Source organism: Rhipicephalus microplus, chromosome 3 (assembly GCF_043290135.1).
Source record: "Rhipicephalus microplus isolate Deutch F79 chromosome 3, USDA_Rmic, whole genome shotgun sequence".
Classification (NCBI taxonomy): domain Eukaryota; kingdom Metazoa; phylum Arthropoda; class Arachnida; order Ixodida; family Ixodidae; genus Rhipicephalus; species Rhipicephalus microplus.
This window is the reverse complement of record NC_134702.1, coordinates 24,744,169-24,759,152: the sequence shown is the minus strand read 5'-3', so window position 1 is coordinate 24,759,152 and position 14,984 is coordinate 24,744,169. Positions and strand designations below refer to the sequence as shown.

At 42.5% G+C, this 14,984-nt stretch overlaps 1 protein-coding gene across 1 annotated transcript in view; it reads right to left on the bottom strand.

Moving 5' to 3' along the window:
* The window catches only part of LOC119180327 (uncharacterized), a 141,620-nt gene that overhangs the window by 30,078 nt on the left and 96,558 nt on the right, over positions 1–14,984 (bottom strand). Inside the window, exons 63-89 of the mRNA XM_075889103.1 lie at positions 14,866–14,928; positions 14,588–14,650; positions 14,361–14,423; positions 13,681–13,875; positions 12,944–13,069; positions 12,728–12,790; positions 12,438–12,557; positions 11,561–11,629; positions 11,395–11,457; positions 11,214–11,276; positions 11,047–11,109; positions 10,167–10,349; positions 9,310–9,492; positions 8,998–9,066; positions 8,745–8,813; positions 8,134–8,316; positions 7,521–7,586; positions 7,316–7,384; positions 6,681–6,860; positions 6,413–6,481; positions 5,721–5,993; positions 4,000–4,065; positions 3,693–3,875; positions 3,492–3,572; positions 2,163–2,342; positions 1,209–1,463; positions 159–230 (exon numbers count right to left, since the gene is read on the bottom strand). Of these exons, the coding sequence (XP_075745218.1) occupies positions 159–230; positions 1,209–1,463; positions 2,163–2,342; positions 3,492–3,572; positions 3,693–3,875; positions 4,000–4,065; positions 5,721–5,993; positions 6,413–6,481; positions 6,681–6,860; positions 7,316–7,384; positions 7,521–7,586; positions 8,134–8,316; positions 8,745–8,813; positions 8,998–9,066; positions 9,310–9,492; positions 10,167–10,349; positions 11,047–11,109; positions 11,214–11,276; positions 11,395–11,457; positions 11,561–11,629; positions 12,438–12,557; positions 12,728–12,790; positions 12,944–13,069; positions 13,681–13,875; positions 14,361–14,423; positions 14,588–14,650; positions 14,866–14,928 (3,132 nt within the window). The remainder of the gene's footprint in view (positions 1–158; positions 231–1,208; positions 1,464–2,162; positions 2,343–3,491; positions 3,573–3,692; positions 3,876–3,999; positions 4,066–5,720; positions 5,994–6,412; positions 6,482–6,680; positions 6,861–7,315; positions 7,385–7,520; positions 7,587–8,133; positions 8,317–8,744; positions 8,814–8,997; positions 9,067–9,309; positions 9,493–10,166; positions 10,350–11,046; positions 11,110–11,213; positions 11,277–11,394; positions 11,458–11,560; positions 11,630–12,437; positions 12,558–12,727; positions 12,791–12,943; positions 13,070–13,680; positions 13,876–14,360; positions 14,424–14,587; positions 14,651–14,865; positions 14,929–14,984) is intronic.

Genomic DNA, 14,984 nt, shown 5'->3' with positions numbered 1-14,984 from the left:
AGAAAGGGCCATATCCGTGGTTGAACGCGATAAAATTGACTAGAGCATAAATTTAGCATATTAGTACTAGAAAAGCAGCCTATTAGATGTATGAAATAAAGCTAATGCTTATGCTAGTGTTCGAGAGTACAGTGATGCAAGACGATGCACAAACTCACCAATGCAGCAGCCCTCCTCGCAGATCTCACCAAAGGTGCACTCACTGTCACGCTTGCAGCCTTCTTCCCTCACTGAAAGAGAGAGCAAACTGACCTAAGAAAAAATGAACTCAAGTAATGATGAACATGCTATTGAAACATTATAAAGAGGAAGTGAAATAACCTTCTGGTAGCATAAAAATAACATCAATATAAGCACAATACCTGGTCGCTTACACTTATCGATTCTCACTCCTCATTTACAACAAATACTGAACATTCAACAACAGTGTGCAAACATTGGTTTTTGCTTATGATGCTACTTTAATAGCAATTCCAGGAAAACACATGGTGCTAACTGTGCCACTGATATATGCTTGTCAGTACACACAAACTCCAAAGGGCATCAATGACATTCTATTGCTATTGCAGGTAAGACTTCTCAAACGTGTCCCGCTTGTGAGTTGTCGTTGCTGCGATGAGCCCAATTAGGCTTCTTCAGTCAGTACCAGGCACGTATGGTGCAATTTTCATTCCTTTTTATCAGAACGCAGAAAAGCTTACGGTTGTTCAACTGCTTGTTTATTATTGTTTGCACCATGTTAGTCAGAAAACATCAAGTACAGCTTTGGCTAAATCATATTATCTTAACCTTCACTAAGACTAAGTATCACTTAAGAAGCTAGCCCTTGTTACTTGAAACGGTGAATCTCCTGAGCACTTTATATTAGTGACTACAATTTTTGAGCTTTCATACCTGCCTAATCTGTAGCACGACAATGAACAAACAATAAAATAGATCAGCAAGAAAACAAAGAGGGAGCAACATGCGATCTGAGCAACATGCTCAGATCGCACTAAATACTACAAAAGCTCACCAATAATGAGAAGCAATACATGGGTCACGAGAAAAAAAAAAAAAAACAATTTATGTCTGATAACGCAATTATCTCACTGATATCATCCAAGTTACTGGGAATGTCGGTACCCAGATATAATGGCACAAGCTAATTTGAAACAAGGACATTGCAGGCAAGTTTTCAGAATGATGTAATTCAGTGGACAACTTGCCTTCGGCACAATGAATCTTGGGATCTCCGGTCAGGCCTGGCAGGCAGAAGCAGATAGGGCGATGGTTTGCTGCACGACAGTCGGCGTTAATGCCGCAGACACCAGCAAAACTGCAGGGATTCTGACAGCGGTTGCGAATACACGCTTTGTCGTAGGCGCAGGCATCGTCAGTGCGACAGGCATCGACACAGGCTCCCTTCTCGCAGATTCGGCCAATGGGGCAGTCACTATCGTGGAAGCAGAATTCCTGCCGAGCTGAAATCGGGCAAAACACGGAGTGATTTACTGCGATTTGGTGACACGGTTCAAAGAGGCACACCTCGCAGAAACGTAAAAAGCAGCAGAACATATACTAATTCAAACACCAGTAAAAGTATAAATTACTGCCACAGTGTTATGCGTCTTCACGTAAACCTATGCATCACTACTGTCTAACCTTTCAAACAAAATAGGCACACTAAGCATTGCAAGAAACAGTACCCCCTCTGAAAAGAAGGATATCGGAATGACAGTAGCGATCATTCACTGCAACTAGCAATATGTATCGAGGGTTCAGTTACAGAATGCGAAAAGAAGGATCAATGGATTGAGAAATGGTGCAATAAAATGCATTTAAGTGTATGAGGGTTCATCAGATCCAAGTGATGACGAAGGTCAAGCAGGCTAAGCAGAGCCATACAAAGGAACTTTTTCGGGGGCTGTTTACATGTAGAACGGCTAACTTCGACAACTAGCGGTCGATGTGAAGGCATGTAAACGCTTTAGTATCACCCGAAATTAAAAATATGAAATAATTTTTGCTTTGAACTTTGAGGCTCAGAACCAAGAACTATTTTTGCCTCCCGTGCTGGAACAAGCCTAGCCTGGGTAAACTGCATGACATCAATTACCAACGGGCCTCACTTGAAGCTTTGTTGCTGAATGGAGAGAGAAAAAAAAAAAAGATGCACTTACACACAGTGCATTCAATGTTGGGATCGCCACTGAGTCCCGACGGACACGCGCAGATTGGCTTGTGACTGACTGGGAGGCACCTGGCGTTCTTGCCACAGATGCCCGGAGTGCACGGGTCACGGCACTGCCGCCCGATGCAGGCTTGGTCGAAGGGACAGTTAGCATCGCTGCGGCATCCCTCTGTTTAAACACACGTGAGAAAGAAAAGCAATGCAAGGATTAGCTTGCAGCACGGCTATTGACATCAGACTCTGTGAGATGTGCCAAGCTTTACACGCTGCCCACACTGCAAGAAACGGCACACCAATTAACTGAAGCACACAGGCCTGTAAATCGAATTCGACGGCTTCCCCTTAACAAGACAATGTATACAAAAATTAATTTTAAAACTCCCAATGCAAGTAATATACTCTAGAATAATGCTGTGTTTGTTTCTGAACAAATTTAAACCACCTGGGGTTATTTAGCATGCTCCTATATTTAAATGAGCAAGAGCAATTTTGCAGGCTTTTGTGAATAGTGAATTTTAGGTTCAAGGGGAACTTGAAGTGAATAGTAATTTTGGTTAAATAATTTCTAATCGAGTTCGAATAGTATATATATCGCATATTATAAGAAAAAAATGGGCATATTTGTCATGAACTAATCAACTTGAACAATATTAAAAAAAAATTGAAACAAGGCCCATGCAAATGCCGAAAATGAATCGAGATCTCCATTTAACTTTAAAGTGAAGTTTCGCGGCAGAGCAGATATGCCCTGAATATGGGTTTTCATGGCTTACCACAACTTTACTACAGTGAAACCACATTCACAGGAAGGTTACATGAGAACTAATATACATTTGAATAGGTGCTCTCACGACTTCCCACCGCTCCACTGCAGCGAAACCATTTTTTCAGCAAGATTATCATGCAGATTAATATAAATCTATTTATTCGTTCAGAATAATTTGAATTTTTCAATAAATTAAATTCAATTCGAAGCAAATTCGAACACAGCATTATTCGTCTGAATATTCAAAGCATTTGAATATTCGCACGATCCTACATTTTTTGTACTGAAGCTGCTATCACTGGGATTCAAACCAATGACCTCATGTCCGGATGCAGAATGTCACAGCCACTGAGCGAACACGAGCCAATCTGAGAAAGGGCAACACCTCAACACTTGTCTACCAAAGGAAGCAACTATGACACTGTGTTCTCTCTCTTTTTTTGGATGGTACATAGGTTCGTGAACAGAGCATTAGCGGGACATTTGATAAGACTAACTGCACTTGGTGTGGCCTTGTTTTAGTTTGCGATACATGTTAGAGCCTCCACTTACCGACGCAGTTGTGTGTCTCACAAATCTTGCCGACATAGCAGTCACGGTCATGTAGGCATTCTGGTGGTGGCCTGTATTCAACTGCACAGAAAGAACACATTGAAGAGGAATGAGACTGATTTGCTCAGGGGAGACAAAACGAGGCATGTATTCACGCTGCAATGTGTTCTACAAGATGTCTGGCTTTCTTTAAGCACTTACTCTTGTTGCAGAAGTCATATGGGTTGCCCTCGTAACCAGGCTTGCAAGTACAATGTGGTCGGTGAACGACCGGGCGACAGTTGGTGTGCCGGCCGCAGGAGTTTTGAATGATGCAAGGGTTGACACACTGAGTATTTACGCAGGCCTTGTCAAAGGTGCAGTCGGAGTCGCTGCGGCAACCAACTGAAAAAAAAAAAAAAATATTGCATCACATGTTTCGTTTACATGCACAACACTTTGACTGCAGCTTCTATAAATACACGCTCGTGCATCTGATGAGATGCATAGGGTTTGAGAAGAGGCTTACCGACACATTTTCTCCGTTCACAAATCTCTCCAGGATTGCAAGCTGAATCGGTGGAGCAGCCGTCAACTGGAAAGTGAAGTCCGTCGACAGAAGGAATTAGGTATGATAGACAGCACATAAGACCACTTATCAAGGCGCTGCTTAATCGAAACATGATGTTTGGCTTTTTATTATGTGAAAAGGTTAGCAGAACACCGAATAGAATGGTTGATTTTTAGCTGCCCATGGCAAAAGTTAAGAACTCTGTAGAGGTGTAAATGCGAAGAATAAACGACAAACAGTGGCTTTCAGACCTGTCACACAGCAAGCTCAGGTCTTAAATTCTATATTTAATGTAAATCTTATTTTGTGAACAGTGACTCAAATCAAATCAAAAATAGCCCGAGACACAGGTGAGACAGTACAGATGCTATATGGTCTTTGTTTATGTCTACCACGTCTTAACTAACTTAGGCAACAGTCGAGCTTTCAAGAAAACTTCTCAAATTTTGCGAAATTGTCAAAACATCCCAAAAGTATAACTATTTTTAGGTTGCTTTCTTGCTGATATAGTGTGCAAATTTTATACAGTCGCCGACCGATTTTCCGGACTACAAAAATTCGGACTTGTTGGATATTCAGGACTCTATAAATGCACCGTCAGGGATCCCATAGAGCTAATGCATTGTTTCGACCGATTTTTCGGGCGAATTTGCCCCTGAAAGTTCGATTTTTCGGACTAAATCGCTCGTTTTGTGCCACGCCTCAAGCCACTGTGAACGCCGCCATGTTGGATTTTCCGTCGGCTTGGCTAAGCTTGGTCTTCAGATGCCTTTCCTGCCTCCAAGATTGGGATGCGCACGCCATATTTTAAGTTTCGGAGGCCGTGTTTGCTTTTTAAAAGACGCGGTGACGGATGCCGTTTTTTCGTCTTCGGTCAGCACTATCGTCATCACATCGCACGGGGAGGAGGCGAAAGGATTCTCTACCTGCCACAATGACATTTAAAGACTTCACTCGTGCGGACGATAACATTCTTTCGTGCGCGGAGGCCACTGACGACGAAATTCTTCGCCAGGTTGTCCCGGAGCGGGAGAGCGGCTCGGATGACGACAACGACGGCCGCCCGCAGCCGTCGGCGGCGGAGATCGCCAACGCGGTGACAATTTTGTCGAGCGTTTACGGCGGCGATTTCACCTTGGCGCAAATACGGGCAAACCAAATTGCCTCCAAGCGCAGTTTGAGGCAAGGCAGTATCAAGGACTTTTTTAAACCTGCCTGAGGCAATAAACTTCAGATTTTTGGCGAAAACGAATTTTTCGGACTGTTCGATTTTTCGTACTTTTTTTTCGGTCCCCGCCAGGTCCGAAAAATCGGTCGGCGACTGTAGTTGAGTTCTTCCACTGCTACGTGTATTTGCATCCTGACTGATTAGTTCACCCATTCGTCACTGTTTGTAATTGCAAAGCAACATTTATGCTATGAGGGATTCTTTTGCTAATTGCTCTGCATTAACTTTAACCACCTGAAGTTATTTGCAGCCTGCTTTTAAATCTAGATATAAGAATTAATGCCGTTCACTTCCGCTGAATTGCAGCCACAATAGCTCAAACCGAGCTTGCAAGCTCTAGCTTTGCAATGGAATATCATAGCCTGCAAAACAGCGCGGTGGGTTAGACTCGTGCATTCCTTGAAAGTGAAATAAAGAGGCAATGTTGAAGTTTTGCTCATGCGACACTTACGAATGCAGATGCTGTTGCGGCAGATGTATCCCTCTGCGCAGGGCTCGTCGGTGCTGCATTCAACACGCACCACGGATGTTGTTGGTGGCGGCACTGTGCAGTGGACTCTGGGGTCGCCCTCTTTGTCCCTCGGGCAAGTGCACGTAGCTCGGTGGTTTTGTGGTCGGCACAGGGCATTGATACCGCAGCTGCCACGCTGGTAGCATGGGTTGCGGCAGGCACCCTCCACGCAGGCCTTGTCGTACGGACAGTGCTCGTCTATGCGACAGCCAACTAAGAAAAAATAAGTAGTAAAATTCTGAGCTGCAAAATGCGAACAGCTTTTTTTTTTTTCTTAAGTGCTTATGCGGAATATTCAGTTGTTTCAAGATTCACATCTAGGCCTGCGCTCAAAAGGGTTCTGTTGCCGAAGTGCAACTTCAGAACTGGTAACGCTGCAGTGATCATCATGCTAGTCCCTAAGTGAGCAATGTGATGATGAGATGATCACTGCAGCATCTACATGGCAGGTAACCTTGTGCCAGAAAACAAGGAAGTGGTTATGAGTAGAACAGTCTTTACATATAGTACCAGAATCTTAGGCATCCTTAAGCAAAAGTTTTAGGGGTAAAAAAGCCACTTCTGAGACATCTACTAGACCATGATAAAAGTACACATTACGAATACACACTGTAATAAAGGTGCCGTCTTACCGATGCAGCGGTTGCTGATGCAAATCTTCTCTAGTCCACAGTCTTTGTCTGTGTGGCACTCGACTGACACTGCACGTAGAAGGAAGAACAGAAAAAAAGTTTTCGAGTCATTTCAGTCATATGTTCCTTCACAAACAGTAATTCATGATTAGTCATGGCAAGAATATAGATGCAATGTTGATGAAACATGTAATGGTAAGCATCAACTAATAGCAACCACAATATTTTATCAATAGGAAACAACAAGTAAATAAGTAAGGACACTGACCTTCCCTGCAATGAACCTTGGCATCGCCTTCAAAGTTTGGCGGGCAACGGCACTCGGCAGAGTGACTGATGGGTTGGCAGTGTGCATTGACACCGCAGACGCCTGGCTTGCAAGGATCCTGGCACAACTTGTCTCGGCATTCCAGGAAGAAATCGCAGTCGCTGTGCGTACGGCACCCGGCTAGAAATAAAAACACAGAACAACGCTCATACGTCAGCTAGGTAGCTCATTAACACTTCTTACACGATAAATAAAAAGTTAGCCAACTGTCTTGCTAGTAACTTTGTCAAAGCTATTAGTGTTAGAAAGACATTAAAAGGTGCAATGCTCAATCCATAAAAAGAACTGCATTTGAAAGAGTGCCCCAAAACCTGAACGTTTAATCTGCTACCTCTTCCAGTAACTAGCAGTTTTTTTTACTCTGAATTAGCTGCAAGCATATATAACATAAAAATGTGTCTACGTTAAGCTTTGCACATGCCGCTCATTAACCAGATACGTATATGAGCTCCTTAAATCATCAAAGCACTGTGATACCTGTGGCCATGCTACATGCACAGATATCATTTACATAAGAAATGCTAAAAAGAAACACTATGTAGATTCACTTAGTAATAGTGGTTGGCGATTCTTACCAACGCATCTAGTGTTGTCACAGATCTCTCCTCTATTGCAGTCATTGTCAGATGCACAGAAGTCTGAGGCTGTAAAAAGACAGATGTAATGCTGTAAGAGGGTGTCACTCAACCGAAAAGCCTCCACAGTGGCTTAGATCTAAGGTGCACAACTTCACGGCAAGGCTGTGCATTTAATTTTCGTAAGGTTAAACTTCAAACTCACGCGAGCACTGGCCACGAAGGCAGATCAAACCAGGCAAACAGTCTTCGTTCACACGGCATCCTTGACCTGCAAAATAAGGTAAAAATAAAGAAGTTAGAACAACTACTAGCGCACACTACTGGCAAAAGTATTTCAATTTTGCTGACTGAATACACTCTTCCTATGTACAGCGCCCTATCTGCTAACACATAATCCATCTCTGCACACACTGAACACCAGACCATGTCATTGTCATGTTATTCCTTCCATTAAACTCCTGCTGACAGGGACGTTGCCATGATTACGTCGACATCGCTAGGCATTTCGATCTAGAACTCGCGCTGGGAGAAGACGCAATAGATGCTCAAAATTCATTTCACAGAGCAGGCCTGTACAGGTTTACTTGATCTATTGATGATGCGCAGCAGCCCGTTCTTCAGAGATTTCTAGTTAATTTCACATCTGTTATCAGGCACAAGAATAGCTATGCAGTGCGTAAATATACACCGTGAGAAGAGACACACATGAGAACCTATGAAAACAAGAACTTCATACGATTAATTAAAGATGAACTGGCAGCGACACAATTTGCACTGCCATGAGTGGAATACAAGAATGAAATTTTTCTGCTTACTCTTCTTGCATTCAAACTGAGGATTGCCGTTGAAACCGGCTGGGCAGAAACAACGTGGACGATGATGTTCGGGAACGCAGTCAGCGTGAATACCACAGGCTCCACGAACGCTGCATGGATTCTGGCATTGGCCCTGATAGCACCCCTGGTTGATAGGGCAGTTGTGATCGCCACGGCAACCATCTGAAGGTGGCACAGGAGATAACAGATTTAATTACAACAAAAAGAGCGTGGTATTACATTGACTGACAATGCCCAACCACAACTAAAATGCAATATATAGAGAACTAAAAATAAAATAAATTGCAGCGATTGTGAATGAAGTTTTTATTCACTATAACCTGCACGATGAATAAACTAGACATTCAGAAAAAAAAATAAAAGGTCAGTCTGTCAAGAGTTCCATTGTTCAGTTGCTGTTCTGATGAAAAATATGCCTTTAATAAATGTGGAATTTGAGAAAATTTATAATGTGACATATGAAATAATCTTTTTTAACTGACTGCTGATGCATATGATTTAACTAAAGGCGATTCAGCAGCATCTTGCTAGGTTTATATTTACGCAGTACAGAAAGTGGACGTCGTTTGAAGAAGCAAACTGTCCCTTACCGAAGCACCGATGCGATTCGCAGACTTTTCCAAGGGCACATTCTTCATCAGTGGTGCACTCGACTTTGGCTAAATGAGAGGAAAGAAGAAAATCATGATTGGCATGCATGTGTACATACAGAAAAAAAAGGTGGTGGATAGCCCTTCATAAGCAGTTGCTCACGAGCTCATTTTGGAGCGCAAAATGCCCACGAAAGCAGAGTTATTGCAAGAAGTTCGATCACAACATGAGCAACTAATGCTGTTCACTCACTTATGCATCTTCCATTATCGCAAGTCCTCTCCGGACCACAGTCATGTTCCCGGCTGCAAATGTCAGGGTCTGAAACAAAAGGAAATTAAAGTATTAATTGCACAGTTATATTAATAAGGCAGGTTATGTCATGATAATCAGCTGGGTTTTGCTACATCTCCAAGTTTTAAAATGACCGTATCCATAGTTTCAACAGTGGGATTATTTTTTTTGGTGCTTAACAAATATTTTCTTTTGTGGACTGCTACACGCAATGAGAGTCTAGCATGACTGCTGTTAGTCATACATTTTAGTGCTGGTCTGTGCACTAACCTGTCAAGCACTCGGTGTACGGGTCACCCAGAGTCTGCGGCGGGCACGTGCACGTAAGACGGTGGTTGACCGTCTTGCACAGAGCGTTCAAGCCGCACGCTCCAACAAACTGGCACGGGTTCTGACACTGGCGACTGATACATGTCTTGTCGTCTGGGCAGCTCGCGTCCGACCGGCAGCCCTCTGGAAGAGGAGGAATGTGATGAAACACATTAGGCTGATGCGAAAGTAGATTATCTTGATGTATGCCTTTTGTACATGCTGGACTACGTATTGTTTAAAGTTTGTCATGCCAGTGATGTCTTGCAGATGTCAAATTATTTGCGTCACTGTAGGTTAGTCCCAGTAGTTGGCAGAACAATCTGAAAGCTTTTGTGCTAAAGGCCACAAACAATAACAATAAAGAGTTATTGAAGAGGTGGCAAAAGGTTTCGAGTTTTTGTAAATAAATGATTTATATGTGCCTATTTTTTCACACAAAGAGCAAGTGATAAGCGCTGACTTACCAGATCATCATGTTCTAAAGCATTTCATACAAACTAGTCTGATCAAGATAGAAGTTTAGGAAAAGATCAAGGCCTGAAGTGACTAGACATCATTGGACGAAAATTTTGATAGAATCAACATTTCAATAAGTCCCCATGCCAAACATTGGCTCCAGTCATTTCCTTTTGCAACTAAGTATACCTCTTGTCACTTCATGCAAGGTAAGAGCTCTGAAAGTAAGCTTATGCTAACTATGGTATTACCAGTCTATCATACTTTTTTTATATAGCTTAGGGTGTATAATTATTTGAAAGTTCCATAACCTTGCGAGACACGAGACAACGAGTACTACACACAACAAACACACTTACCAAGGCACCTGTAGTTCTGGCAGATCATTCCGACACCACAGTCGGCATCAATCACACACTCCACCTTGGAGCATTCCACTTGGGGATCGCCAGTGTAGCCCGAGCGACAAGTGCAGTACGCACGGTGGTTCACAGGTTGGCATTGAGCGTTGGGTCCACATGCCGTAGGGCTTGCGCAAGGGTCTGCATTCAGGGAGAACGCATACACACGTCACTAAAAAGTCGCGGTGACACTTAGAGCCATCATAGACAATCAGTACCTGGAAATGTACTTCATTTAGGTGCTATAGAAAGCAGAGGCAAATGGCATTTAATGAAATTTTCTTTATTTATTACTGGGTTGAAAATCAGCAGAGAAAAGAGTAATGCTTGTTCAACATGCAGGTCACTTAGCAGTGGAGATAAGAATGTAGACAGACAGGCAGCAGGCACGCACGTCACTATAAAGTTGCGGTGAAGCCGAGCCCTATCAAAAACGATTAGTACCTAAAAACATACCATATTTTCTCGCATATTACCCCCCTCTGTAAACCGTAGCACCCCTTTTTAAGCACATTTTTTTCGTTTTTCTTTGGTACAGGTTGAATGCGAGAAAATATGGTACGTCATTTAGATGACTAAGATGGAAAGAAGAGGAAAATGGCATTTGCTCAGGCCTATCTTATTTGATACTGAACAGAGAAGCAGCGAAAAAAATCTAAAGCTTGTTTAGCACACGAACCCCTTGGCAGTGGAGACAAGAACATGAAGACATGCTCCGCTAAAGGCAAAATTGCTTAGCTCGCACTTACACATCATGTTCAACCATCTCGAACTCATGATATGAGTAATAAGCATGGAAATGTGGTACATTTCGCCCATGCAGGAAACAGGAACTCACTCATGCATTGACGATTGATGCAGGTCTCTGTGGCCGGACAATCGGCATCCGACCGGCACCCAGCTGTTGAGTTAAAAAACAAAGAAAAACAATTTAGCCACCAATCGCCTATTGGGAATTCAAAGCACAGGATTCGACGAGGCACCACGTCCACACATGATACTCACGAAGGCACAATCCCCTTTCGCAAATGTGGTTCCGCGGGCACAACGTATCAGTTGTACAAATCACTAAAACAAAGAGGGAACGGCACAATGAAACGAAGATCAGTAAGGATATCGGTGCTAAAGATTAAACAACGTACAGTTGCTGAGAGCATTCGTTGACATGTGAAAATCTAGTACTCACAGCTGCACCTCTCTTCAACGCAGCGTTCGTTGTTGAAGCACTCATTGTCGCTGCTGCATGCAACTGGATGACAACGAGAAAACAAGAGAGCGAAAAATCGGCACTTTATCTAAACTGCAAGTACTAAAGCGTTGACGTGAATGCTTCCATGTTGCTGACGCCTTACCTCTACAAATAGTGGCCTCACAATAACCTCCGAGGCCACACTCATCATTTGCATGGCATTCCTTTGATTCTGAAAGACAAGTCAAGCGCAGCATTGCAGTTGAGTGCTAGTAGTATTTCCCATCAATGCATGCACGTTTCTCTGTGCTAACAGTTGCGCTATACAATGCAATGAAACAACATTATGGCTGTGACATATTTATAAGTTCACGGTAGAGTAAAGGTGTTTCTTTTGAGAACTCGAATTATATACTGCAGTGCTCTGTGATAACCAGCCCACAAGTGCACTTTCGATGTAAACTGAAAGCAATGGAAGTGAGCCTTGCTAGCTGAATCTTGTGAAATCAGAGAAGGAGGTTGATAAGCCCACTGGATTTGGGGGTACTTCAGTTTTAATGATCATTGGAAATGCAATGTGAGACCACAGCATATCAGGTGCAAATGAAACCAATTGTACACCTGCACATTTCCTAATCTTGTTACTGCTGCACAGCCCTAAACTCAACATTTTTTTTTCAGTGACACTTCCTCTGTGTAATAACAGACCACCATCACCTCATCTACATAGTACCACACGACCCACAAATCTCTCCTCCAGCTTTTACTCATGGCTATCACGCATCCACAAACATCAAATCCTCTAATCCACACTTCCATATTTTGATCTCTTAAATAAATCAACCTAAATTTTAGTCTCCCAGGCTTTAATTGTCCCTCTTCATAAGAAGAATGTCATTTAGACATTGCAGGTTAGGTTAATTTATCATTTTATGAAACACTTGAACTGTGAAACTATTTTTTTACCACAACAGAAAAAAAATATTTCTCGCTTTTCTGAAACATCCCATGAAGGAACAAGAGAATCCAAAACTGCAAACCTCTGACACATTCCAGATGTGCATCTCCAACGAGGCCAGGTGGGCAGCTGCAGATCTCCTGGTGGGTTCGAACTGAACACAAGGCATTCGTTCCACATGCTGTGGGTGCCTCACAGGGATCTGGAATAGCGTCCGTGACTTTACAACCATGTCAAGACAAACTTAGCTTGTACTAGCAGTAATGTGTCACGGTGTACAAAACATTGAAAACCGCGCATCTGAACAGGGAGTTTTCATACTACAACATGACTTCATTTGTCTGCCATGGCAACTTCTAGAGAGACACTTACTGATGCAATGGTTCTTGATGCAAGACTGGTCGGCGGGGCAATCAGTATCGGCACGGCAACCAACTGAAAGTTTGTGAGAGTGATAGTGGCAGAACAAAGAAAGCGAATCAGTCATTTTTCGTAATCAATTTCTATGTACTACACTAAACACTCAATAAAAAGAAATGCAATGTGTCTGGCAAAACCAATAACCACTGGCTCAGTCGGTGTACCCACCTTTGCAGAAGTTGTGCTCGCAGATCTCCCAGTCAAAGCACTCACGGTCTCGATGGCACTGAACATGGCACCGGTTTTCCACGCACCTTTCATTCAAGGCACAGTCCTGGTTGCTGCTGCACGACACTGTAATGAATGCACGAGATGCAGACTTATTCTCAACTGTCAAGCACACAACACGCGCTAAAGATCAGTAAGTGCACAAGTTGGCATTCCACTTGCACCAATGTGTTTATTTCGAAAGTTCATATAAGCTTATTGTCAATACTCAAGTTAATGAAAGTATCAATAACCTAATTGTGTTTTGAGCATATTACCTATATAAGAAAGACCCTTTGATTTTATTAATATTCATGTGTGGGATGTCGCTCAAGCGAATGTTTTGACAAAGGGTCTTTTCTTTAAGGCTCCATCTTTAACAGAAGACAAGATCGCGAGTTGAAACATTGGCATCAGCGACTTTTATTAATGTTAAAGAATTTTTGATCTTTTCTAACTTCCATATTTTCACGAACATCTGCCTCATCGAGGGTGATTGAATTTCATCAACAAAACGATACGGGCAAATCGTGGAAAGAATTAGGTCTATGTAATTATGTGCAAACTTATATTATCACAACTGTAGTTACACTGTTGCCTGTTAGAGACCTTTGCCACTGCCATGACTTTTGGATCCTAAATTATATACTCCGTATGTTTTGGTGCCAGTACTCTTGTGTTCACGTTACGGCACTCACCTCTACAGTACCCTAAGTAGCAGATGTGTCCTGGGGTGCACTCCTGATTGTGCGTACAACGCACTGGCTTTCGCACACAAGCTACGTTGGCATGAGGACGGCCAATGAAATCGGCCGGGCAGCTGCACACGACACGGTGGTTCACCACTTTGCACTCTGCATTGGGGCCACAGGTGGCACTGCCTTCACATGGATCTGCGAAATTCGAGTTCGAGAGATAAAAAAAAAGATCAGAAAGAAAATGTAACAATACAGGAAAATTAAAACATATACCAGAGCTTAAATAGATGGTGTGTAAACAAAAAGGGAATTCTGTAGTGTGAAAGCTGTAACACATATGATAAAACAAGTGCCGAGTACTAGCAAGCACTCGTACTAAGTTACAGATGTGCCACTTTGGCCATACTACTGTCAAAGTGAATAAATTTTTCACGGCAAGCCACATGATTATTAATCATTGCAAGCTGTTCAGCATAATTAACTTCCACAGAGAAATGTGTGCATTGACCAACACCAGGATTTACACAACATTTTTATTCAGTATTACTGAAATAGTTTCTCTTAAATCAGAAATATTTGAAGCCTGTATTTCCAGAATTTATTTCCATTCAAGTGAACCTGATAATTTATTATCCAAACATCTTCTACTAAGATAAATGTTAATTTAACACTAAGCTTACCTCTGCACTGGTTACTGACGCAGGCAAGATGGTCCAAGCACTGCTCGTTAGTGCGGCATCCAACTAAAGTGAAAAAAAAAAAAAGAGAAGCAATACAGATTGGAGTTACACACAGATGAATAAATACAAAAAAAGCACTGGGATACACAATAAAGATCGAACTGAAATCAGTATAAGGCACATGAAAATCAGTCTTTAAAATGGAGATAATGTCAAGCAAAGCTTACTCTGACATCTGTTTGAGATGCACACCTCTCCCTCCTGGCACTCATTGTCCGATCGGCAGAGGGCTAGAAGAATAGAAGAAACATAAGGAGTTACTTCGACAATCGCTACTTTTATCCGCAGCTTTGCTGCAGAGGCAGTCTCGTGGTTTTAATAATCAAAGTGACTAGGTAGTAAATGCTACAATCAATTTATGAAAGCGCAAAAAAAATTTTTTTTTCGCCCAAACTTTGCTTAGGCGGTGCTGAAGTGACAAAACTGCACGAAGTAATCTTCTTACCATAGCAGTTCTCATTGAAGCAGCGTTCTCCGTACGCACAGTCGCCGTCGGACGAGCACTCCACTGAAAAGTTAGAGAAAGAATGTTGCCAGAGTTGGACTTCACCAAATTAAAGTGAA